This window comes from Pungitius pungitius, chromosome 3 (genome assembly GCF_949316345.1).
Source record: "Pungitius pungitius chromosome 3, fPunPun2.1, whole genome shotgun sequence".
Classification (NCBI taxonomy): Eukaryota; Metazoa; Chordata; class Actinopteri; order Perciformes; family Gasterosteidae; genus Pungitius; species Pungitius pungitius.
The window spans coordinates 8,509,749-8,535,598 of NC_084902.1; the positions used below are offsets into that span (position 1 = coordinate 8,509,749).

At 43.4% G+C, this 25,850-nt stretch overlaps 1 protein-coding gene across 1 annotated transcript; it reads left to right on the forward strand.

Annotated features, from left to right (window-relative positions):
* The first annotated feature begins 146 nt into the window (after positions 1–146).
* Positions 147–25,426, forward strand: LOC119229547 (zonadhesin). The gene is made up of 58 exons (XM_062561641.1): positions 147–265; positions 567–717; positions 899–1,038; positions 1,236–1,382; positions 2,121–2,243; positions 2,644–2,799; positions 3,771–3,887; positions 3,971–4,132; positions 4,273–4,491; positions 4,652–4,816; positions 5,140–5,250; positions 5,771–5,986; positions 6,796–6,974; positions 7,206–7,308; positions 7,415–7,573; positions 7,724–7,886; positions 8,236–8,339; positions 8,428–8,607; positions 8,714–8,935; positions 9,138–9,317; positions 9,449–9,640; positions 10,099–10,248; positions 10,387–10,490; positions 11,129–11,331; positions 12,196–12,416; positions 12,545–12,691; positions 12,780–12,944; positions 13,064–13,215; positions 13,381–13,549; positions 13,730–13,838; positions 14,135–14,271; positions 14,374–14,499; positions 14,725–14,904; positions 15,447–15,671; positions 15,814–15,940; positions 16,051–16,250; positions 16,345–16,557; positions 16,674–16,819; positions 17,243–17,370; positions 17,488–17,632; positions 18,036–18,168; positions 18,283–18,447; positions 18,561–18,687; positions 18,788–18,999; positions 19,097–19,259; positions 19,440–19,528; positions 20,647–20,807; positions 20,916–21,030; positions 21,657–21,850; positions 21,939–21,972; positions 22,060–22,206; positions 22,301–22,636; positions 22,771–22,868; positions 22,946–23,052; positions 23,140–23,219; positions 23,472–23,500; positions 23,609–23,740; positions 24,130–25,426. Exons 1-58 carry the CDS (start codon positions 244–246, stop codon positions 24,532–24,534), a joined length of 8,985 nt encoding a protein of 2,994 aa, XP_062417625.1. The 5' UTR covers positions 147–243; the 3' UTR covers positions 24,535–25,426.
* The last annotated feature ends 424 nt before the right edge of the window (positions 25,427–25,850 follow it).

Here is a 25,850-nt window from a genome sequence, read left to right on the forward strand (position 1 = left end):
ACACAATTTAATAGTTTAGCTTTTATCATCTTTAACACAAGCGTTGAAAGTGCTCTTCGTTGATAACCATGCAAATCTGTAGTTTGTGTAGTCATTTTGTATATAACCTGTGTAGAGAAATGTGCGCAATGTACCCCTGTACAGGCAGAATGTGTTAAATGTCCTGCCGGATTTTACTGTGCTGGTTTGGTGGATGTGGACACTGGCCGTGTGTCTGGTCCTGCCACTCCGACTCCGTGTCCTATGGGACACTATTGCCCACAAGGTAGGATACAATAATGAAGCTATTCTAAGTGACAAATGTATGATGTTATCAGAGAATGTTATGAATCAATACACGCGGTGAGATTGATTAATAAACCAAAAATGTGTTTGAATGCACAAAATACATTGTTGAATATGGCTAGTTTTGTGTGCGCTGATTAAGTGGCCGTATCCGTGAATGGCTTTTTAATTATGCAAATGGCCGTTATATAGCGTAATCGAGATAATGACGGCTTTCAAAAATTGTTCTGTGATATTTAGGGCTGGAACAGCTGTAGATGTTGGACACTATTTATCTACAGGAACGCAGTCTGGTGCAGCATTCCCATGCCCAGCTGGCACTTTCAGCGGGCAGATGGGGTTGTCCAATCAGTCGGGCTGTGAGCTCTGCCCTCCAGGGAGATATTGCGGTTCCTCTGGACTTGCTGCACCCACTGGGGTCTGCTCTCCTGGGTAAACATGGGCAAACTAAACGTTTACCTCATTATGTTCCCCTATGAAATTGATAACTCCTGTTTCAGTCAAAGTATGCCACCCTCGCCTGTAATTAAACCCCACCCTCGCCCTCCTTAGCACTTTCTCCTTCTGTCTTTCTTGTCCACCCTCATTGTGTTCATCATCTCCCGGCCCCTAGTTACCTCTGTATCCAAGGTTCAGTTTCTTTCAAGCCAGAGGAGGGCCCAACCGGAGGCCGTTGCTCTGCAGGGTCCTACTGCCCCCAGGGTACCCGCTACATGGTTCCTTGCCCAACAGGCACCTTCAGTTCCAAGGACGGTAACCAATGACAGTGGATAATTACACAATTTTTGTGACTTTTGAATGAGTCTGTAAGCACTTAAGTTGGGAATTTCTGTAATCGATGAAATTCCTTAATCAGAAAAAAACATAAAAAACTGGTGATGTGGAATTATTTAATCTCAGCCTAATTCCTGTATAGATCAACCACAGGAGGTTTATTTCTGTTGTTCTAGAGGCTGTTTCTGTAGAGGTATGTCGGCCCTGTTTGCCTGGCCATTATTGCTCTGAGCCGGGCCTGTCCTCCCCATCCGGGCCCTGCAACCCAGGTTTCTACTGCATCGAGGGATCCAGAACGGCCACACCTATGGGTAACACCTCAGGTAACAAAGTGAGACAGCCTGGACCACCAGTTGTTGTCTCTATCAAAATTTATAACAAATTATTATAAATTATGCTACTAATTCCCTTATTCGCTGCCTGCTACTCACTGCTGCTAGAGCAAACACGGCTGAGTGCGCTTACTTTTAGTGTTTTTGGATGCCGTGTTTGGCAAACTGCTGAAGTAACAACCAGTACACAGATTGCTTAGTAAATTGCCGTCATTCATCCGCGGCCGCGCAGCCAAACAGCTTGGTTGCATTAATTCTGTTTTTGGCTCAATTGTATGATGCTCCCTATACGACCACTTTGAGTCAAAATGGGGTTTAAAGCGCCTTATACAGTCTTTTGGTGTTTAAATTTGGGTGTCAGCCATTGTGGGCTTTGTTCCTTCAATCACACAAAACAACACAGTGGTTGTTGCATACACAGTTGGTAGAGATAAGCTCTCTACTGACTTTACATTTATCAATTCTGAAAAATGGTATTTACAATGGAAAAACATTGACACAAGCTTTAAAAACCACTGTTCTGTGCAGTTCTTTGTTACCACACTTCTGTTTTTTTTACTCATCATTTTCCTGACCTTTGACTGCACAAGGCTGGAGAGGTCTCTGCAGAACATTTACCAGTCCCCACTGCTTCCCTGGGATTGGAGAAAATGTCTTTGGCCTTTTATTTTACTTATTAATCTAATGAGTAATGACATCCAATAAAAGGTTCATTGTATTGTTTTACAGGAGATTCCACGTCGCCATCTCCACTACCTGGCAGTTCAACCTTGGGACAGTTCACTGGCAGTGTGTGTCCTGCAGGCCATTACTGTCCTAAAGGGAGTGCAAAGCCAAGTCCCTGTCCTCCAGGTAGAAATCTAACATTTCCTGTTAGAGCTCTGAAGCAAGTTGATATTTTTACCCTCACCATGTGTTATTAATATGTTCTTGAACAGGCGTATATTTATATGTCCTGTCCCTTTGCTGAATTGTGTACGGTTCCATTCGGCCCCCAAAGGTAAAATATAATGCCTTCATGTATCCAGAAACCGTAAAAAGCGGAGAAGGAGCCCAATAAAACTGTCATAATGGTCAGCTAGCTACTAAACCAAGTGAAAGAAGCATCTGTGGTGTGTGTGCATGACACCATTATACCATGCTATATCTTTAACCTGCACATTTGAGTTTGTGTGACCAAGAGGAGGAAAAAAATGGAAAATGAAGTAGAATACTTGCTTTACTGACATTACAATTTATTTCCTCCATATAGGAACTTTCTTGGGAAGGTCTGGGGCCGAGTCTCAGACTGACTGTGAGGCTTGTTACTCGGGCTCTTACTGCCCCTTCTGGGCTCAGAGCTCTGTCGACCTCCTCTGTCCCCCAGGCTGGTTCTGTCCACCCGGATCAGAGTCCGGACATCAGCCAGGTACGGTACACGTCATCAGGGGTCGTGTCGAGTTAGTTTCATCTGTAAAAGGTAGTGCCTTCATTCAACTTTATGTCTGAGTCATATTCAAAATTCTCACTCAAAGTGGATGGACAACTGTTATACACACAGTTTTGAATTAAGTTAATTAAATTGTCAACATGTTCCATATGCCTTGTCTTCAAGTATCTATAAAGTATCAACCAGGAAAAATACACTGTTTTCATGTTGGTTGCAAAATATTTTTTCGGGTTTCCCAGTTGGTAGATGTTTTTTTAAGCTTGAGACATTGGAGTCGATGCACCTAATACATAGGTTTAACTGAAAAACTAAAAACAATAGCTCTCACCTCTTTCATTTTTTCAAGTGTTAAAATATGACTTATAAGAAACTTCAATATATTTGATAAAGTAGTAGTTTAACTACCTTACATGTTTTTATGTTTACTTGAGCTGTAGTATTGTTTTTGTCTCCCCCCTAAATGTGGCTGTTCACCTGTTGCAATAACTAGCTCTGTGCGTTTGAGGCCGAACTCAACAATTACTTTTCAGATCCTACTCTAAATTTGCCTTGGAGGTAATTATACGTCACAAAAGTGCTCTCCCCTTTCTTTCATATTACATGCACACCTGGAGAATCTTTCAAAAGGCATCCTTGACCTCTTTTTGCCTTTTATTGAGAAAAAGGCTTTCTAATTTGACAATAAAATGCTCCAACTTGTAGCTGTCAGAGTCAGGGCACCTGCGGCTGATGCTTTTTTTTTCCTCTTCTTTTTGCATTGTATGAACCTCGCTCTGAGCGGGTCTCTTATTCATTGCCTTGTTTCCATGTTACCATATTTAGCTTCGTGAAATACAACAGCCGCGCTTTCTTTCGTGTATCTTTGCCTCGCACCTGTCTGTAAAAAGGTATTTTATTGCAAGCAAGGAGTGTCCAGAAGAGAACTTGCTCTCTATCGTGTTGTGTTGCAGGAGGTCAGTGCCCGCCTGGCCATGCGTGCCCACATGGTAGTGCTGAGCCGGCCCTCTGTAGCCCTGGCAGTTTTCAATCTTCCCCTGGACAGTCCACTTGTAACACCTGCCCACCAGGTAACTGATCAGGTAAATAATCACAAATCTAACTTGCATGTAGAAACTCTAGATTTACAAGCCCATGCCCCCACCTTGGCCAGGTTTCTTCTGTGCTCTGGGTTCATCTGCGCCGTCGCCGTGTCCGGCGGGCAGGGTCAGTCCATCGGCTGGCGCTGCGTCCCCGACGGACTGCTCCGCCTGCCCAGCTGGCTACTTCTGTAACAGCAGTGCCCTGACGGAGCCGTCCGGAGCCTGCAGCCCAGGTCTCACAGTCCAGCATCACCACAACCGTCCCGTCTGATTGTCTTTCCTCCCCCTGTATCTCGGCTGTGCATTAAGCCATGGTTTCCCTTGACTGCTGCAGTGTTGTCACTGAAATATCAAACTGCATTGTGCACCACAGGACATTTTTGTTCCCTGGGATCCACGGAGGCCTCCCCCGTCTCCCAGCCTTATGGAGATGTCTGCCCCGTGGGACACTTTTGTCCTCTGAGCAGCGGGTCACCCAAACCCTGTCCTGTCGGCAGCTTCCTCCCAGAGCCTGGAGCTTCTGCCCGCTCCCACTGTCGCCGTTGCCCCCCAGGGAAATACTGCCCGACTCCTGGAAGCTCACAGCCCACAGGTGGGGGATTTGGACGCGATTTCATTTGGCCAATTGTGCATGATATTGTGTGTTTCAGCTGTATACAACTAAGCACAGGTTCATGTTCTCGATCGCTGCCAATGTCGGCAATTCTTTTTTTCATATACAACTGGATGGATGCGTTTGTTTCTTTTGTTAGGTCTGTGCTCTGCAGGTTTCTTCTGTTCTGGAGGGGCAGATAGCGCCACACCTCGAGCCGCTGTGTTCAGCTGTCTTTGTGAAATACTGGAGGTTTATACCACGAAGAAAGACGCTGCCCTCTGGATTCACAATCTGCCCTGCTTCAATAATTCCAGTAGTTCGGGTAAAATATATTTGCAATCACACAATAAATGTTGGTTTTAAAGTGCAGGTACATAAATTCCTTCAAACGTATTAACTAGAGAGCAAAGCTTTTGCGTGTTGTGATAAATGCACCATAAAGAAACACCTTTTAGCTTGACCTTCCCCTCTAGAATACTACAATCAGCCATTGCCGAACAGTGTTACATTGTTATGAGATGCTCTTGCCGTGACAGTCTACACACTGTGAAATCTGCATTTGGAGAGAGAACAGTGGCTCCTCTTTGGTTCCTAGATATCAATTCAGATATTCTTCATGCTTCATCTGCAACGTTCTTTTAATAGAAGGAGACGCTAACTGGATTGAGGAGGCAAACGCGGTGACTCACTCACCGCCATGCCTCAAGAGTCCACGTCAAAGCTGCTCCTCGTATAGAGGAGACATCTGCCCTAAGGGTGGGTACCTCCTGACAGCCAACGTGTGTGAGCTTGATTCGATACTTGGTTCATTCCTTCAGGCACACACGTTATCTTTCTTGCTCATGACAGTCCTGTTTTACTGAATATGCTGTTACGTTTCATCGAATCTGTCCATTCTGTGCTGCATATTACAGCTTCATCATCGTCATTGGTTTTATTCAAACATTCAAATATTAACGGAAATTTTAAATCCAGAAAAGATAGTTAGAGAGAATAAATATCTGCTCTTTTCTTTCATGCTTGGTTTTATTATGCACCAGTTAAACCCCATCATAAAATGATCTTCATGATACAGTCTTTCTGTGAAGGCAGCACAGGCTTAATGCCGGTTGCTGTTCAAATCGATGACCTAATCTGAAAAAGCCATAATAGAATATGAGAAACCCCTCCATCTCTACAGGGAATGGGAGGGTAAAAAACAGTAATCCTCCTTATTGGACTTCTGTCTGAAAGAAGTTAATTTATTTAATCAATACTTTCTGTGTTTGCTTTAAAGGTTTCTATTGTCCTGTGGGCTCCTCCTACCCCCAGCCCTGTGAAGCTGGATCTTACTGTGACCAGATTGGGCGAGAGGCCCCCGCAGGGCCTTGTGCTGCAGCATATTACTGTCCCAAAGGCTCTTTAAACCCCCATGCCACCCATTGCCCCACGGGACACTACTGCCCCGCCGGAACTCCTCTTCCTCGGTCGTGTCCTATTGGGACCATCAAAAGTGAGACGTTCGTCTTTCGTAATAAAGCTGTCCCTTTTTGATTAATCTATTAATCTCATCGATTCAGTTATGCTCTTTTATGCCTGTGCGACAGTAAGAGCTGACGGATTTTGAAGTCAAATCTCAGTAACTCTTGGAAGGAGTTCATTGTCTGGACCACACTTTTCAGAATTTGGTGGCTAAAGGTCTAGATCTCACGTTATTGAATCATTTGAATCAAGAAGCCATTTGTTAATTACGACATATTTTCGTAAGTGTTTGATCAGAAATAACTAAAGAAAGGACATGTTTGATGATGGATGAAAGAGGAAACTTGACTGGAGGGCAGTGCATCTAAGAGGCAGGAGATGTGCGGTTAGGAATTCACGATGAATGACTAATCAGAAGCAACATCATAACAAATCCTCTTTGTTGCACAAAATGTCAGTTTTTCCTTCGCTTGTCCTTACATGAACTGATCTATCTGAAAAGAATGTGAAAACTTCCATTGAAGCCGCTTTTCTCCCCCTTGGGCGCCTATGAATAAATTCAATCACAAAGTGGTTTAATTGTGTAATGGTATTCTGGTCTCACGGCAAACAACAACGATCCTATTTAAAACTTCTGTAGCACTGTAGAGTTTGGTTCTGAATGTGAATCTGAGGGAACAGGTATGTACTCTGCATTAAGTTAACATCATCATTTGAAGGATTGTCTTTAGTTTTTTTTGTCAAGTCAACAAACACTGTGCACACATCAACCAGTTCAATACTTGTATGTCAATAATTTAACCTAATCAATCAGTATGCATCTTTTGTGCTGTGCATCAGGTTCCCTGGGTGGGTCTACAGTGGGGGATTGCCAGATGTGTCCCCCAGGGCACTACTGCCACCAGAGAGGAATAGCTGAGCCAAGTGGGCAGTGTGCAGAAGGCTACTACTGTCCAGAGGGACAGAGCTCTGAGAGACCACAACAACATGTCTGCTCACTGGGACATTATTGTGAAAAGGTCAGCCATCCAGAATTATTCTTTGAGCTATTTTCTGTGATCATTACCGAACATTGTACCAGATGTTTCCGCATGAGTCATCCTTCTCACTGGTGGTGTAATAGGGCCTGAAACTGATTCCTTTCCGAGTTTTTCTTGACCGTTCCTCGCAACTGTTCCTGTGTTGTCTCCGTCCCCACTGTTATTGATGCCCGATGATGAATGTTGAAATCAATGAAATGGTTGCTCCAGGGAAGTGTCAAACAGAAAGCCTGCCTCCCAGGCAGCTACCAGCTCAGACAAGGCCGCGGCAGCTGCGAGACATGCCCCGCTGGTTTCTATTGTCGAGATCAAGGTAAAGCTGATCGGGGCACAAATGACTTGGAGCATGGATGTCATGCATATTTAAATCTAATCAGAAGAAATAACCTTTTTCATCCTGTACCGTATCTGTCAATCAGGAATGACACATCCACTCCCATGTGAGAGAGGATTTTATTGTCCCAGCGGATCAGCAAATCAACAGCCCTGTCCGGCTGGAACCTACGGAAACATGTCCGGACTGGTTGAGGAGTGGCAGTGCTCGTTGTGTGACCCCGGGATGTACTGCAAAGGAACAGGTACACCGGAGCCACTCCTCTGATCAGTCGTTTGTTGTTCCTCATGTGTATCTACCTTGCTTTAATGGAGTCTTTCTAGGAAAACGATTGATGGTTAATCGCTGATCTGTTGTTGGATTGAAACCTTGCTTGAATGATATTTGTTTAAAGGGAGGACTTGCGCCAGTGGTCCGTGTGGCGCAGGGTTTGTTTGTGTTGGCGGAGCCTCTGAACCTTCACCACTCGAAAACCTGACTGGCTTCCCATGCCCTCCCGGCTTCTTCTGCTCTGTGGGGACTTCTTTTCCAAAACCATGCCCGAAAGGAACATTCAGGTGCAAATCCCTGCAATATCTCCATAAACGTACTAATATCCATATCTCTAATTACCGTGAACGGAATTATTCATGAGACAAATTTTGAATTTGAATTCCAAACTACAGCAACGAAGCACATGGTGACTAAACATTGTGTGTAATGTTTTAAGATATGAAGGTGAAATACAAACGGTGGATGATTTTTGTCGTTTAACCGTTTGCTTTGCCAGTAGAAAATACAAAAGTGTGATGAAAAGGCAGATTACGGTATTGAGAAGGAGTGGCTTCTGTGATGTAATACTGAGAAATAGACAATCTAAGCCCTGATTATTTCTGTGGTTTATGGTTGATATGAATCTTTTCACAGTAAGCAGAGCAGGCTGGTGGAGGAGTCTCAGTGTCGCAGCTGCATTCCAGGCTTCTTCTGCTCAGAGACCGGTCTCTCTGTGGTCTCTGGGCCCTGCCTGCCAGGTCACAAATGACATTGAAAACCGACGCATAATCACATTTGTATCAAAGTGTGGCATCAAAACGTTTTAATTGAAGGCGTTTCTCTCAGGCTTTTACTGTCTAGAAGGATCCCACACTGCTACCCCAATGTCGAGTGAGTCTGGGAGTGTCTGTCCGGCGGGCTACTACTGTGCCGAGGGCAGCAGTGTACCCACACCATGTCCGCCTGGCTCTTACCGAAATGAGACCGGAGGGAAAAGCAAAGATTACTGCAAAACATGTCCTCCAGGTAAACAATTCATTATGATATAATATAATATTGCGAATATAACTCTGCATAACTGATTTTTTTTTTTTTCGTGGTGTATAAATGACTCACTGTTTGTCTTTGCCAGGCTGGTTCCAGGATTTATCGGGCCAAACGGAGTGTAATCCCTGCCCTCCTGGGTTCCACTGCCAGTACCCGAGCAGCAGCCCCACCAGGGGAAGCCCTGCAGGAGTCTCCAGCCCTCTGCTCTGCCCGGCGGGCTACATCTGTCCCAGGGAGAATCCAGACAGTCACCCTTTTCCATGCCCCAAAGGCACCTACAGCCCCCGCCACGGTCTCACCACCGCAAGTAAAAAAAAAAAACCTCACTCTCTTTATTTGACTGATTAGTGAGTAAAGGACTTGTAAAGGCAGATGTTTGCCCTTCAACTCTTGAGGCTCCAGTAGAATCTGCCACAGGAAGCCGTACAGAATCTTACGACTGATGCATCAGGCAGGTAGCTTGTTGTCCGGTGTGGACTAAAGTCAAAGCTGTCGATCTGTGTCGACAGGTGAGTGCCTTGTGTGTCCAGCGGGTCAGTTTTGTGGGTCTGACGGTTTGGTTCAGCCTTCGGGGCTGTGTGCTGCTGGGTTTCTGTGTTTGATGGGTGCCACAGTGCCCAACCCGACCGACAACAGAACTGGATCTCTTTGTCCCCGCGGGAAGTTCTGCCAACAGGGGCTAACAGCAGGTAGATTAAATGAAACACACCCAAAGCGAATGTCGAGGTTTCTTCATTTTTCATGCAGTTCTTTTTGGATTGATGGATTTTAAAGATAACATCTTTCAATATGGTGTGTGGTTTCCCCTTTCCTGCTTTAGGGGATTGCTGGGCAGGGTTTTATTGCGACTGGGGCTCCAGCAGAGCAGACACGGCCCTGTGCCCAGCTGGTTTCTTTTGCCCCAGAGGGACACTTGTCCCAATCCCTTGTTCTGCAGGAACATTTGGCTCTGAAACCGGAAACATACATCAAGACAATTGCACTACATGCACACCTGGGTACTACTGTCAAGGTAGGAAACATTTTCTAAGGGATACAGTATCTTCTTCTGCAAAAGCAAGACTTTTTCTTACATATATTGATTGTAATTAATACAGTGGGCCCAATAGATAGTCTGCAGTAAAGCCACAGGACATGTTTTACAAGGGCAATGATCACACCTTGTTGAAAGGACAGAAATCATCGGTGGGTGCAGTAAATCTACATAAGTCCATATGTTCACTTTTTAATTAAAGGCATCAAATCCACACCTATTCTCTGGGGTCCAAAGTGACGCTGGGAAGCATTGCGGCAGAACTAATTAAAGCAAATATAATACATTTGGAGGTAAAAATAGGAGCCGTGACAGAGTGTGCATTTCTTTAATTATGTTGCTCGATCTTTTCAAGTCAAAATGGGGAAATCTGTTTATTTAATTTTTCTCTTTCATTATCATATGTGTTCCTTGCATTTCTTTTTTTTTTGGCTCAGTTAAAGGCACCATACAGCCTGCCATGTGTCCCGCTGGATACTACTGTCCTCCAGGGACGACTCTGGGACAGGGGTTCCCTTGCCCTCCCGGCACTGTGCAGAACCGACTCGGAGCCTCCGATCCCGACGCCTGCCGGCCGTGTCCTGCCGGTGTGGATAGAATTTGTGTTTTGTTCTACGTCATCATAATGAATTCGAAACAAGAACAAAAAATGACTCATGCACAGTGAAGTCAGTATATTTGAAACCTTTATGCTGATTACTTTAATCTGTCGGTGTTTCCTCCAGGAATGTTCTGCTCTCAACCTGGTCTGTCGCAGCCAACAGGACTTTGCGAGGCCGGCTACTACTGTCCCGCTGGATCAACCAGCCCTAACTCTACTGAGTACCAGGTGATGTTTGTGTTCTCTGTAGTGCTGCAACCTGGTGATGTCGGTTGATTCTTTGTTCCTAGGTAAAGAGTCCTAATGGTACTAGTGAACCGGTGACCTTTCATTTAATAATTCTTCAACGAAAATACGATTTTTCCAGCATCAATTGAAGAATTGTCAACTTTGTACACAACATATAAGAAGAAAAAGGCTGTATACTTATTTATTTGTGGTTTTGATGGTGCCACTGATTTATTGCTGTTTTCAAAGCACTACCATAATAAACCATTCTAATTTGTATTAAATTTAAGGAATTTCATATTCATATATTTCTGCTCCTCATTTTAGGCCCTCCAAGCATTTTAGAGCATACATTTTACTGAAGACATATTGCATAATTAATTTCACTATATTGCTGAGCACATTCATACTTTGATGGGAATAATTATGTTGATATCTCTGAGAATATGGCGTGTCGGGTTATTTCAAGCCTTTTTACCCTGCTGAGTAAAAAAACATTTCAGACTAAATAGTGATCAGGGAATTAGTGGACTTTAAGATGCGGAAAGGCAATGCATTATATACACTAATGTGCACTCTGAGAAAATGATGCCACCAAAAATACAAATGATGTGTTATCATTTTTCATTTTTGCACAGGGGAATTCTACCATAGGCCACCTTTGTCATCCAGGTCACTACTGCCCTTCTGGCAGTGGCTACCCACTCCCCTGCCCGGCAGGCTCTTTTTCAAACTCACACGGACTGAGGGGAGTTGATGGATGCCTGCCCTGCCCCCCTGGACTCTTTTGTGACAGGCCTGCCATAGCAGAGCTCTCTGCTGCACTCCCATGTCGTGCTGGGTAAATACTTCCACTTTAATGTTTTTTCATTTTCAAATCTCGCTACTCTCTCAAACCGTTTGATTTAGTCATTCAAAATTATTCATATTGTTCACTTGACCGTTTCAGGGGAAAGTGGTCAAGAAATGATTTGATGCATACAACTTTTTCTGTCCTGCTTTCAGTTTTTCTTTAATGAAAGGAGGAGGGGGGGGGGGTCTTTGATATTGGGTAAAGCCAGAGCCTGACACTGGACAGATGGGCAGACTATCACAGGGCTTACATGCAGAGGCTGACATTTCACCTGGTTTTCACCTGAAAATCCGTTGAGTCACAAGAGGAAATGAAGCGGGTGTTGTCAGCAGGATAAGAGCCACACTCTAAGCACTGCTGCTGTTGGTCACTTTTTCATTCATCTTATTATTAGCTGTACACAAAACAAGGTTTGAGAAGAATTTGACTTGGGAGAAACCGCATTTGAATTCAGCGCACAAGTGTCTTTAATTCAAAGAAAACTTGTGTATCTGATATTAATCACTAAAGAATACTTCCCATAATAAGTGATAGCGTGATAAAGAAATGCTAGTGGTAACTGCATTAGTAACAAAGTGAATTTAATGTAATGTATTATAATCATACAGTCAAACTCAACTGTTTATAAATTGTTTATAAAAGAGGATCAAGCATTCCGGGATTTTGCACAAATCAATGCTATATTTTTGGTTAAAATAAGTTCTGAGAAGTGATTCAAAAGAGTAATTGAGTCTGTAAACAGGAATGCTGCCCAATAAAAATATGAAACCGTACCTCGTCACTGACAAATCAACATCTCTTATGGCAGCATTGGATATTTGTGATTTGAAGTTTCCCTGTTTATGCCTGCAGGTATGTGTGCCTGGGTGGAAGCTCTAGTGCCACCCCATCGGATGGTTCCCATGGCTACCTGTGCCCCTCGGGCCACAGCTGTCCTGTTGGCTCAGCGAGTGAGGTGCCCTGTGAGGCCGGCACGTACAGCCCTGCCACTGGAGCAGCTCGCTGCTTAATGTGTCCCAAAGGGTTCATGTGTTCCTACTTAGCAACTCAAGAGCCTTCTGTCTGTCCAGCTGGTGAGGACGGTGAAAACCAACCTACGGATTATTTACCCTTTTAAATACAGCAGCAATACGGTTCACCGGGCAAGTTTCTAATTCCGCCATAATGATCCACCGATATTTAAAAAGTGCTCTCTTCCTAGGTCATTTTTGTCCTGCTGGGACAGCGTTGCCAGAGCTCTGTCCTTTGGGGACTTTCAGCAATGAGACTGGAGCCTTTTCTCTCTCTGTGTGCACACCCTGTCCCTCTGGACTGTACTGTAGCTCATACGGAGCCTCAACACCACAAGGTTACCAGACACTAAGAATTTACCCTTTTAGAAAAATGCACACACCTTATACTGGTTTAAAAAATAAACTAAATATTTTTGGGTGTAGGTTGTTGTTTGCAGGGTTATTTCTGCATGGGGGGAGCCGCAGAGCCAACACCGCAGAGCTCTGACAACTCCTCAGGGAATGGCCCTTGCCCCGTGGGCCATTACTGTCCAGCAGGGTGCCTCGCCCCAATTCCCTGCCCTCTTGGTAGTATTCGCCAAACCATAGGTGAAACTACCATTTAAAGTCATTATGAAATGATGTATTTTCTGATGAATTGAATGATTTGATATACATAGGGGGAGGGGGGCTTGCATTTAAAAGGTCCTGCTGTTGTCATCCTGTAGGAGGGGTGTCCATGGAGAGCTGCTCCGCCTGTCCTGCTGGTCACTTCTGCTCCGCAGAGGGTCTTGCCAACCCCAGCGGCCCGTGTGCAGCTGGTTTCTACTGCCCTTTTGACTACTCCTCGACCACTCCATATGCCTTCTTGTGTCCCAAGGTAAAAGGCGTTTTTTCACCCTCGTTCACTGAATTATCTTCCCTCTTTTTCCTTTCTCCATTGTTCCTATCGTTTTCCTGGCAGTGTCTCTGCAAGAGAATTTGTGTGAATTATTATGAATCTCCTGATGCACTGAATCCCTTTGTCATTTCCCATCTCTCCTAGGGCCATTTCTGTCCAGAAGGCTCGGTTCTGGCCCTGCCTTGTCCCACGGGAGCGTACCAGCCAAATCCGGGGTCAGACAGCTGCATCCCATGCCGATCTGGGTTCTACTGTGAGGAGGCCATAGTGGGAGAGCCATGGCTCTGCCCGCCACACTCGTTTTGCCCTGCAGGTATTTTAAAGGTTTTGAATACTGGGGATTACAAACGGTAATTTAATCTAAGTAACACTAGGTAACCCCACTCCAAAATTCTGGGCTTGTCTTTTACTGCCAAAGAATATGCTTTGATCATTTTGAGTAATTACTATGTAACAAACAGCGCTCTAAGCTGTACTGCATCCCTTTCTTTAGGCACAATGGTGCCTCTGCCCTGCCCTAATGGGACATACACTCCTTCAAACCAGGGAGGACTACAAGAAGAGCGAGAGTGTTTACCCTGCCCTCCAGGGAAATTCTGCAGGTATTCAGAATGCATCACAGCATCACATTGTATGCATGCGAGCGTCCTTCAATCAAGTGCAAGTACACTGACAGACACACAATTAAGCAGATTCACATCCTGTATACACACACACACACAAAGACACATGCTCAAAGGTTATGATTCACTGAACAATTAAATTAAAACTTTATTTGCCTGAAAATAATGAATGGACATATGGCAGGTAAAAATTAAAGAAACATTGTAGTTATTATATAAGTAATGAAGTCTATCTTTGTGTCCTCTACATATTATTGTGTGTGTGTTTTCTTCAGGGCTGGTAGGATCCAGGGTGTGTGTGCGGCGGGCTTTCTCTGTGTTTCTGGCAGTGCAGATTTCACCCCTGAGGCACCACTGTCTAATACGACCCAGTGCCAGTGGGGCATGCAGTGTGCTGGACCATGTCCACCAGGTACAGTACATACATTTAAAAAAATATTAATTAATAACTTCAAGTTATTAAGCTATTAAGTTTAAAATGTATCATTGCTACATGTACGTATTGTTATTCCAGGTTTTTACTGTCCTGAGGGAACAGAGGAAGCTGAGTTTTGTCCTGCAAACACCTTCAGAAGCTCCCCGGGAGGTGCCAGCCTGTCCGACTGTTTACCCTGCCCACCTCAGCATTGGTGTAAACCTGGTATTAGCCGGTGCTCTTCATGTTTGAGTATTTGGAAGTATTTATAGTTACTGTTAAGGTGAAAGCTGTCTTACTGTGCAGTTGATTGCAGTCATGTTAAGTCTCACGTGTAAACTAAATCTAATCAGATACTAGCGGGATACAAAAAAAGCCCAGGCTGAGACTTGAAATGTAGAGTTTCTTTTTTTTTAATTTCCTAAAAGTTAAGAATTTGTTTTTGTACAGGAGACCCAGTCCTTCATCTCTGTCCGCCCGCTCATTACTGTGACGGTCTGCCTGGAAGTGACTTTAACGGAGGGACAGGACCCAGGCCATGTCCGCTGTACACGTATCGCACTTTTCCAGGTGCAGGCAGCAAGGGGGACTGCCTGCCCTGCCCGCCTGGTTCTCACTGTAACAGAACAGGTGTGACACACTGCATCTAACTGACCACAACCACTCCAATGCTGCCTGTGGCTGCAGTTTGTAGAGGTGTAAAATACACCATTCCTTTTTTTCCCATGTTGTTTGTAGGACAGATCAAAGAGAATGGTGTGTGTGTGTGTGTGTGTGTGCATAAGTCCGTCTGTGGAGTTATGATGTGACTGAAAACAATACATTTATTTAGACAAATGTTTAATGCCCAGGGCTATGATGATGATTGAGTGGTGGATTTACTAAGAAAAAAACTCACATTTCCCTAAAAAATATATTCAAATAGAAATTACATTATTACTTTTACAATAGTGATTGGTTCCCAGCAGGTATAATGCCTCTCTTTTCTCACTCTGGTTCTCTGTACCTGGACAAAAGCTGCTTTTATTTAAATGGTTTTAATGGTTCAAGGGATTTTAATTTAACTTCCCACTCATTGTGTGTGGACAATGATGCAGCAAATGTGTTTTTATTTTCGCTCTAGTGTGTTAATTTATTTTTTTATTTTTTAAAGAAACCTCTTTTTTTCCCAGGGCTTACAGACTACTCCAATAGTCCGTGCCCGCCTGGTTTCTGGTGCAGCGGGTCTGGACCCCCCATTCTCTGCCCTGCAGGCACCAAAAGGCCCCGACCTGGAGCCGCTTCACCGAGCCAATGTGAACCGTGTTCAGGCGGAACCTTCTGCCCAGATCCGAGAGCAACAGGGAAGCCCAATGTGGAGGGGATCCCCTGCAGGGCCTCTTATCAATGCCCCACTGGTAAGTTCATCAGCGCAGTTTATACTATTAGCATGCTGTATTAAAATCTGCATGTGGTAACTTTGAATGTTTTTCTCTGAGCATTTCCTCCCTAAAGACGCTGATGGCATTCTGCAGTAACGGGTTATCGCTCCTAATCCAGGTGCAGTCTCAGAGAGGCTGTGCAGTGCCGGCTCATACTGCGGACCTCAAACTGATGAGCCTCCAGTCTGTCCCAAAGGGTATTTCTGTCCTGAGGGATCTCACACCTACGACACCCCCAAGCAACTGTGAGTGCATGAGAGGTCCTGAGAAGAGATTTGGGTAAAAAAAAAAAAAACTCATAAGACTGACATGGAAACAAAAGCTTTATAAACAACCCCGTTAACATACCCCACAGATGTCCTTTTCCCTACTACTGTCCAGCAAACAGCTCCTTCATGAGGTCCTGTAAGGGGGGGTTTACGCCCATCAACACCAGCGACCTCAGAGGATCCAAAAACAGCTGTTGTCGTGTGTGTGAGGGGGGCACCTATCGTCCGTACCTCTCCCCCATCCTGCAATGCCTTCCATGTCCACCAGGATACTTTTGCTCCCCAGGTCGTCTGCTTACCACCACAAATCCTTCCCTAATTCAACCAATGTGTACAATATTCATCCACTGACTATGTGTGCATGTATTGAAATTCCACAGGCACAGCCGACTACAAAGGTTACCCCTGCCCTCTTGGGTATCGCTGTCCAAGGGGAGCCGCCCAACCAATACCCTGCCCTCCGGGGTTCTTTGGTAACATTACTCATGCTGAGACATTGAGTGACTGTCACCTGTGTCCAGCTGGCACCTTCAACCACCTGCTTGCTCAGAAGGCCTGCTTTCCCTGTGGCAGCTCCTCCACCTCAACAGCCGGTTTGATCCGATCATATGTTTCTCAATAACCAGGAACACATTGAATACTTTGTTTGAATATGTGTGTTAAGTTAAGTTATGATTTCAAATTTAAGATTTCACACCGGTTTCCGCAGGTTCTTCTTCTTGCACCTGTATCGGTAAGAATCGGGCATTTCAGCACTCGGATGGTTCATGTTTGTGCAGAACTGGTTTCATCTTCTACAACGAACTGGACTTCAAAAGTTCTACCTCTGACAGTGAATTGGACTGCCAGCCTGAGGTCAGTTGGATTTTCTTGCCATTAATGTATTTATTGATATATCAGGCAGAAGCTGCTCTAAGTGAAAATGAATAGACTTGGTCCTATCCGTTGTCATTACATTTTTATTTTAAACGATCTCAATGCTTCCCACCTTTTGACTGCTCAGCAAAATATATTCACATCCATGACAAAGTGTTTTCACAGAAATGCAATTGGAAACTTTGAATGATTGAGAGCCTCATGTTGAAGTTTGCCAGAGGCCTGTGAATAACTGAGACACTCGTCAGTGTTGATCACCACGACTAAATGATTGATGATTGACAAAAATGGATTGATGATTTCAAAATTGAATTAAACAACGTGAAGGATTTTCAATCAATATTGATGCAACAAGGAAGGTCTGTTTGTGTGTGTTAATGTGTGTACGTTTGTGTATTCCAGGTGAACAGACGGTGCTCTGCAGGTCAGGTTCGTCTGGCAGCATCTAGAGAGTGTGTCTCACCTTCCCTCCACTCCTGCAATATAACTTGTGGACCACATGGAGGAACCCTGGATGTGGCGATGGGCATGTGAATATAATTAATACTTTTCAATCCAGGAAATCTGCGAAAAGTAATTTACAACTAAAAAATGCCTCACTCTGTCTTTTTGTGTCTTGTCTTATCTGCTTGGTGCTGACGCTCTAGCTGCCGGTGTGAGCGATATGTGTCCGCTGAAGAGCTTTGCAACACGTCCTGCCTCTTCACACTACCTCATCTCTCCGCGCAGCTCTCACCCGATGGGCACCTGCTGCTCAGCTTAAAAGAAAGAGACAAGATGGTGTGGGCAAGGGTAAGGGAGCAATGATGGGACTTTGATGAATGGCCCTACCTTACAGATTTTTTACATAATACCTACTTATGATTTATATTATATGTGTAGGCAGGATGTTCAGAAAATTGTATAAAATACATGTTTTGCCATGGAGAACACCATTAAAACACCTCTTTACACTACTATGTAAAGCAGTATCAGTTATATAAAATATGTCATAGTTTATGGATAAATATGTCATATACCTTGTCTTTGTATGAGATTGGCTCTCTAATATTGTGTAAACAGTCAATATCAAGTGGCTGCATTGTCAGTTTCATGAGAGAGATGGCCTCTTAAAGTTGGTTATTGATTAGTTTATGTACTGTTCTTTGCTGCTGCAGTAGCATTTCTTATTGAGCCTGTTTCTGTTTGCTCCCAGACTGTGATGGATGTTTTAGGACCAGATATCCACTCCAAGGGTATTGGTAAAATCCATTTGATCCAGTTTGATCCTGAAGGCGTGTTTGGTTGGATTCCAACACAAAAAGAGCTCATCAATAAGTTTCTGTCAGGTGACCTGACCTAAGTAGTCACATTGATTAATTGTATTTTCTATCATCAAGCCATTTCATTTTGGTATCTCGTAACGAGGAACATTCTTGAGCAACTGTTTTTCTTCTACTCAGAACCAATAGAACTCCTGAGGACAAGACAAAGAAGCAGGAGAGACATGGAAGATGCCGAGGGTTATGATGCTTCTAACACAGCTGTCCTTCCTCGTATCCCCAACCCCATTGTGTGCCTGTCCTCGGGTGACATGCTCATTTTCCACCTCACCATCAACCACACTGGTACCGCAGATATCTTTTACTTTCGTGTTGTTTACTTGTCACAATGGACAGGGCTATTCCATTTGTGTTTAAAACACATGAAACTTGCTCTAACTAAACTTTATATCCGTCAGAACGACATCTCAGCCACTTTCCAGTGTATCAGAAAGACCACCTGTTTAACAGTAACCCCAGTTGGGACTTTGGTGCCTTCAGACGACTGCAGATACTCATGAAGCAGACCAACTTAAACTCGACAAGGTCCTCTTGAGTCTGCACTGCAGTGAGAGTGTTCATCCTTTTTCCTACTGCATCCCTGCTATGTCACAAACTCATCTACGCTCCTTCTCCTTTCTCTCAGGTTCGCCCATGTGTTTTCAGCAGCTGGGAAGTATGTGTTTGTTGACAGTGCTGTCCCCGACTGGAGTGTGGTGGTGGTGGTCAGTGATCAGGGGACGGTCTGTGACCCTCGGGCCTCCGCCTTCCAGCCCATGACCCCGGCACAGCTGGTGAAGTACGGGATTGTCAAGCAGCACAGACTCAACCTTCTTCCTGACTGGGGAGTGATAGCAGGTGTTTATCATCATCACTCAATATACTATAATGCAGGTGCCTGGCTGTTATAAGTCTGCTTACTGATTCATCATGACGCAATGCTACCTGTGTTCAGGGGTCCTTGGTCTGCTGCTGGTTCTCGTTGTGGTTTTGACCACCACAGTGATAGTTCTGCGACCCGGTAAAGCAAAACTTGTGTCCCAATGGAGGAATAAGCCAAAGTGGCGCAGCCTCGGGGAGCCCTTCTGTCCGGTGGATTGTGTTTGCAGTGAAGACAAGTAAGTTGTCGTGATGGCAGAACTGATGTTTTATCCGAGTACTAATACTATTTATGTACTCTTAATGAAACTTGCTTCATGTAACCCTCCCTTGTGTCTCATTGTCATTGTCAACCTCTCCACTATATATAGTCTTTTTAAGATGACACAAAAATGTGTGGCTTTGTATTTGGGTTTCAGCAAAGTTGTCCCAAGCCTAGGTGGCTTACTGGGCAGTAGGGGTGTAGGAGAGGGAGCGGAAGCTGAGGAGCCCGCTGTTTCTAAAGGAGGTAATGTCACTTATGCTGTCAATTCAGCCCTTTTTAAAATGAAGTTTGGTAATGTCCGGAAATCACGGTGTTTTGGGGGAGTGCACAAGTTTGAAACAGGAAAACTTGAAGATCTTGAAGAACCATCTTGATGAGTAGGACTAATGGAAAGTAAAGTGGAATATCTACTTTAGGGTCGAAGGACCTAGGGAAATTGAATAAAGGAAACCCTTTCATGGAAGATCAGGCTAGGTAGGTTGCATGCAGATATCTAGATAGAGATAGTTAAAAGAGGGGCATGGCTCCTGGGATAGATGGATCTTCTTTGTGAAGTTTGCATGTTCTCTCCATTGCTCGTGGGTATGAATCCACTGTCTATGTGTCTATATACTGTACGTCAGGGTTTACCTTGCTTTCAGCTGGAACGACTGCAGTTACATCACACGACTTATGAGTCTACAGTTGTGGGGCCGTACTTGCAACACGATGAAGTTAAAGGGGTACCAAACTAAAAGTATATAGTTGAGGCTAAGTCTAATGGTAATCTAGAATCATTTCGCAAGTTATTCACATGCTTATTTGTCAGCTTATTTCCCTAATTACTTAACAGTTTGTTTTTCTTCATGAATCCGTTGATTGTTTCTCTTAATTTTCTTAAGAGAAACTCCCGTTTGACTTCACAGTGATATTGTTTCCACTAACTAAAAGGTAGAATTGTCTTCAATATTTCTCACCTAGTGCATATTAAGTTATTCATGCAGCTTGGTAGGTCCATTGACGTAGTCATTATAAAACCATCCCGCATGACTAGGTAGCAGTAAACCGCCTATTCCCCGATAGATTAATGATGATGAAAATAATGGCCAATACCACACTCTAATTACTTGTTGAGTTGCGGCTCTCCAGTTAGCCAATGCCTATTTTAATTCAGGTACTCATCAACCATTGCATGCTCCATTCACACTGTCTAAAATGCTGGAAGGACTCAAACATTATTTTGCCCACTCAATCAAGCATATGATTTCAAGGTGCAGCCAATCATCAGGAGTGTATCCCCCCCCTTCTCTTTAGGACAATGACACATTTCCCCTAGCACATTTCTAATGGACAAATTATTGGCATTTACTGACCCCATTAAGGAAGTGTTCCAGGGCGCTGCGATTTGGAGGAGTTGAATGTCAAGACTCTGTTTGACAAACTAGAGGATCAGAACCTGCACATAGCCTCGCAACTGGCCCGACACCGCAAAGACACACAGGAGTTTTATAGAAACATTTGTCAACACACTGAAACACTCAAGGTGAGTTCTATCATGGTGAGATGAAGGCATCAAATATTTATGTCAAGAAAGAATTTAGCTTAAGATGTGTTCAGGACTTCCTGAATTTTTTTTTGATTTTTCTTTCAGAATGTCTTGGACAATATGGATCATAGAAAACTAAGCTTTCTAAAGGAACTGCTTGTCCAAAATGCAATGAAGAATAAACCATCCGACTGCAGTGCAATAGGGAGGGATTTTCAAGGTGAACCTGCATGTTCATGATGAAATTGGATTTTATTAGAGAAACTAATTTCGTCAAAGTCTTGGTCAACGGGCATGCAATATTATTCGAATAAAGAAAACGTTTTAAATTTCTAATCATTAAAACTAAGGTGATTAAATGAACAGTTTTTTAAATTGAAAGTGTTCTCATTTTCTTTCTTGTCAAGAAGATTGATCCCTCTTCCTCTGTATGTTTAATATAAAGCGGCTGCCTGTTCACGTAGATAGGCACAAAGAGACAATTTAAAAGATCAACTTTGGGTTATTTGCGGATTAAATAAGATATTAATGAGCAAAAAAGATAATACCTGTTGAATGATCTTAGGAAGGGCTGGTTAATGGACAATGGACCAGTCTAGCTATTTCACCCTCGTGTCGAGCCTTTATGCTAAGCTAGGCTAATTTGCTACTCAAGTAAATAAGCATTTTCATATATATCAGACTATCCCTTTATGTCCTGTCACATGAAGTCACAATGTAGGATAACACATAAGTGTTCCACTACTTCCTTTGGCCCTAAAGACTCAAAATGACCCTTAAATCAACCCTTATTGTTTTTCTCTCAATGCTTCCCTGCATGGGACTGAAACAACCTCCTCAACACAGTTGAGACCTCTTCAGCATTACTGGGAGATGTTCTCCGGGCAGTAGAAGCTCTTCTAAGCAAGATGACAGGAGAAGCGTGGCAGAGCCAGGATTTAGCGGCCCCCCCATACTGTCACACTGGTCCTCGTGATGTCAGGGAGTGTGAACCACGAGCTGGATACAGACAATCTGGTGACAACATGTGTTGTACACAGGTACTGTAATGTAATTTTGTGTGTGTAGCATGCTCATCTTGGAATAATCAAGAGGATAATAACTCCTTCTTTCAATTTATGTCCACAGTTTTCGTCAGTGAATGTGATCAAAGCGGAGCCGGGTACGGAACGTTGTCGAACTCTCTAGAGTGTCTGAATGAATGAATGCATGAAGAATCAGCCTGATGAGACGATTCTTTCTTCCCCAGCACACCTACAGAGCACAGGTCCCTGTTTCAGTGACCATGACTTGTCCAGACTGGTCAGTATATCTCCTCTGTTCAAGACCCTGCAGGAGATCCAACAGTCTTTACAGAAACTCACCACACAGGAGTCTAACCGTCAGCCTCACGATGGTACAAAAACATGATAAAATAAGCCAAAAGTAGAACCCACAATGAATGCAAAAACAAATGATGTCAAATATGAAGCTTTTTCCTTTTCTTTCAGCAGCTATGGAACATTCTGTCCAGGAAAACGATGAAAGGCAACTTATCCCGACTGCCCTTGACAACCTCTCAGTCCAACACTCAGCCGTTTTCCTGTTCGGTCGCCAGGTGATGCAGTTGCTGGCGGACGGCCCCCTGTTCCCCCCTGTGCTTCTACTAATGGCCAAGTCGATACCTGTTTCTTCATCTTCCTCGAATGAGGGTCTGCTGACACATTGTTCAAGGGACTTTTATTTTGATGCATCCAATCAAATCCTTTATCTGTCAGAGGAAAAACTTCATCACGTGGGACATTTCATCGCCACTATTCTGCAGTCCATGGCCTACATAGTGTCAGGTAATAAGAGAGAGTTACAGAAGAGGCCCAATATTGTGCCTCTTTTTGGCATCATTTGTGTAATACAGTGCAAACGCAATTCTTGTAAAGAATATTATATTGATCTTCCTTTATATTATTTTTTTTTCATCCAGGATCTAAGCCCCTGAGTTTAATGGAAGCCCTTCATGAGGCAATATCAGCTTTAAGCCGTGAGCTGTTCAACTTTTCTTTCAAATGGAACACACCAGGGGTAAGGTGCTATATACTGTAGGCTTCAAACATCATCCTTCTACTGCAAGGGTAAGTAATCCTTTATGCTTTTTTCAGTCAAATACCAATGCTTCAAAGGGGCAGAATAGTGCATTAGTGGAAGAATTTCTCAACATTAGAATTCCCACTGAACCACAGTTCACCGAGCACCTATTAGCCTGCAGGTTGGTGAGAAAGAGAAAAATGATGCAGATTAATTAGTATGCCATTCAAACAAAATTGTAAAATATTCTGCCTGTTTTCTAATATAGACTTCAGAAATACAAAGGTTTCCAGCTGGAACAGCTCATGACAGACCTCAAACAGATTTCAACTGAGGACACCAACACGGGTAAAAGATAGAACGTTAGGATATACAATATTCAAAATCATTGATAACAAATTGCTTTGTCCACGGGATGGAAAAGATACACTACATATTTAAATAAAATTTCACTGAGCCCAAACCCTTTTTGAAAGAGAAACTGTTGCACTCTATTTAATATTTGTTTTGATCCCTGTATTTTCAATCAATGGGTTTCATCGAGACCTTTAACGAAAGGTAGTTTATTCTGAAGAATCTAATATTTTTTTATGTCAGCAGGTTTGCCTCCAAAAGGGACACCAATGCAGGTATCAATCACTGATAAATCATAAATGATCTTAATTAAAGTAGTAGATAGTCACTGTTAAATAATCCCTGATACAACAACTGCTACTTCACATTATTGTCAATTACAGATGTCCTGCATAGAAGACGAAATAGACCGAATGAATGAGACTTTCTTGCAGCTGAGCGTGCAGCTGCAGAAGAGAGCTAAAATGAGCACATGGCTAAAGGAGAGAGAAAATAGTGCTGTCAACCATTCTGCGGTAATTATCTGGAATATTGCAGGTTTCATTTATTGTTACATAAACCAAGAAAAGAATCTGCATGATAATCACATTGCATTCTGAAGGTCTCAGAGAAGGTTTTTTAATTCCTACAGGTTTAAACATGCTGACATATCAATTTTTATTTTTTTTCACTACTCATTGGCAATCCATATATATAAATCTTATTTTGCATCATACAAATAGTATGCTTATGTTCATTCGCTCCTTTTCAGTAATGACTGAAGAGAAAATTGTGTGAATCAGTATGCACGAATATAATCTGCGGCTGCCTTTGCATCTTTGATTTAGACTCTGGGCATTGAATTAATGTATACGTTGCCACATATCATCTACAATACAACTGTCTGTCAAATATCGTCATGCAGCGGGCAACGCCGACAAGCATGCCAAGTCTGAGTCGTAATGGAACCATCCTGCTGGAGCTGGAGAGATGCTATGTATCACAGCGCCTCGATGAGCTCCAAATGACATTAGGCCAGATCAGACAGAGCCAGCAGCATGACAGCAAGTCAAATAATGGAACAAGAAGCAGAAAACAAACAGACAGCAGCGCCACTCAGCAGGAGCAGAGCGACCGCCATCCTGGCGTAGTTGACTGCAGTCCGTGTGGCGGCCAGCGGCGGGACAGTTTTCCATCCGACACGAGTCACAGCCAAGGAAGAGCAGAGAGCAGAGGTCCCGGTAACTCTAAACTGGAGAGTCATATTTCTGACCAGCCGATGAGTGACACTGTCCAGAGCAACAACCCGGACGCATTACTAGACGGCTAGAAGCCATGTCTGTATGTCTCAGGGTTGCACCAGGATGTGCTATAAGTGTGTTTTTATGCACAGAATAACATAATATCTTGTTTGATCCAAGTTAGCTGTGTGCTATCATAATCTATGATCCTTAATAAAAAAAAAAACACTGTTACCAGTTTCTCAGGCAGAAGATGTGTTCTGTTTATCACCATATTATAATGAAGACGATAAGTAAATTCAAAGTGGGCTCACAAACACTTCTCCCTTTTGTAGAGGCGACAACATCTCGAAGCCCCATTCATCGCTGAGCTTTGCTTTTAACCAACATGTTCACCGAGTGATTGTAGAAGTAGCTGCTAGAATCTAAATCTTGCTGCAAAAGGTCTATGCTTCACGGCCGCTTCCTTCCTCGGGTTCCACGGTTTATCTGACGCACAGGGTTCTGGTTCTTTTAATAGAAAGTGAGTATTCCTACAGTGGACTGGGAGCCAAATCAGAAGGTCAGATGGAACAAGTCTTCACTTACTATCAGTGTTTGCTTAGAGCTCTGTGACAACTCCCCCGAGGTGGAATCTGGCATTGCCCTGTAGATTTGTGTGAGTGTGTGTTTGTGTGCGTACGATGGGTGTGGTTCAGTGACTCCCTGAGATGATATGCCTTATCAATTAGATTAGCTGCTATGTGTCAGTGATTTGGCCTCACGGTGAGACAAGGCATCATATAACAGTTCTCAGTGCTCCTGAGCCTTGTGTTTCTACATTAGTGGTACAGCAATATGTTTGCTCTAGTTGTTGGGCTCAACTCAAGGGTTATTTTAGTAGATACTTTCTTTTGTGATTTTTTGTGTGACCGTTTGTGGATATATGTTTGAATATTATGTAGTAGATGGTAAAATATATGAAATAAATACTAAACATATTCCATGAGGTCTGTGTTTCAGAAGTAATAAGGCTAAATGCTAATCTTAAATCAGTGTGTCACAAATGTCTTTGTATGAACCCAACAATTCAATTTTTTTATTTAAATTGCATTGGCATAGTAGCAGATTTCTTTGTATACATGTTGTGAATTCAATACATGGATTATATCATTGCATACAGTGCTGCACAGATATGCATCTAGAATGCATATGATTGAGATAAACCATAATCCGATGTTTTTTCTCTCTCTAGCAAACCCCCATGAGATTTACATCTCAGTTTCCAACATGTTTCATCCACGGCAGTCTGCTGCAATCATGTTATAATCTTGAAATCCTTCCAAATCCCTAGAAATCTGCTCTCCACAGACCTACAACTGGCCCCGTACACATGCAAACACGCTTAATGTCAACTGCAGGTGAA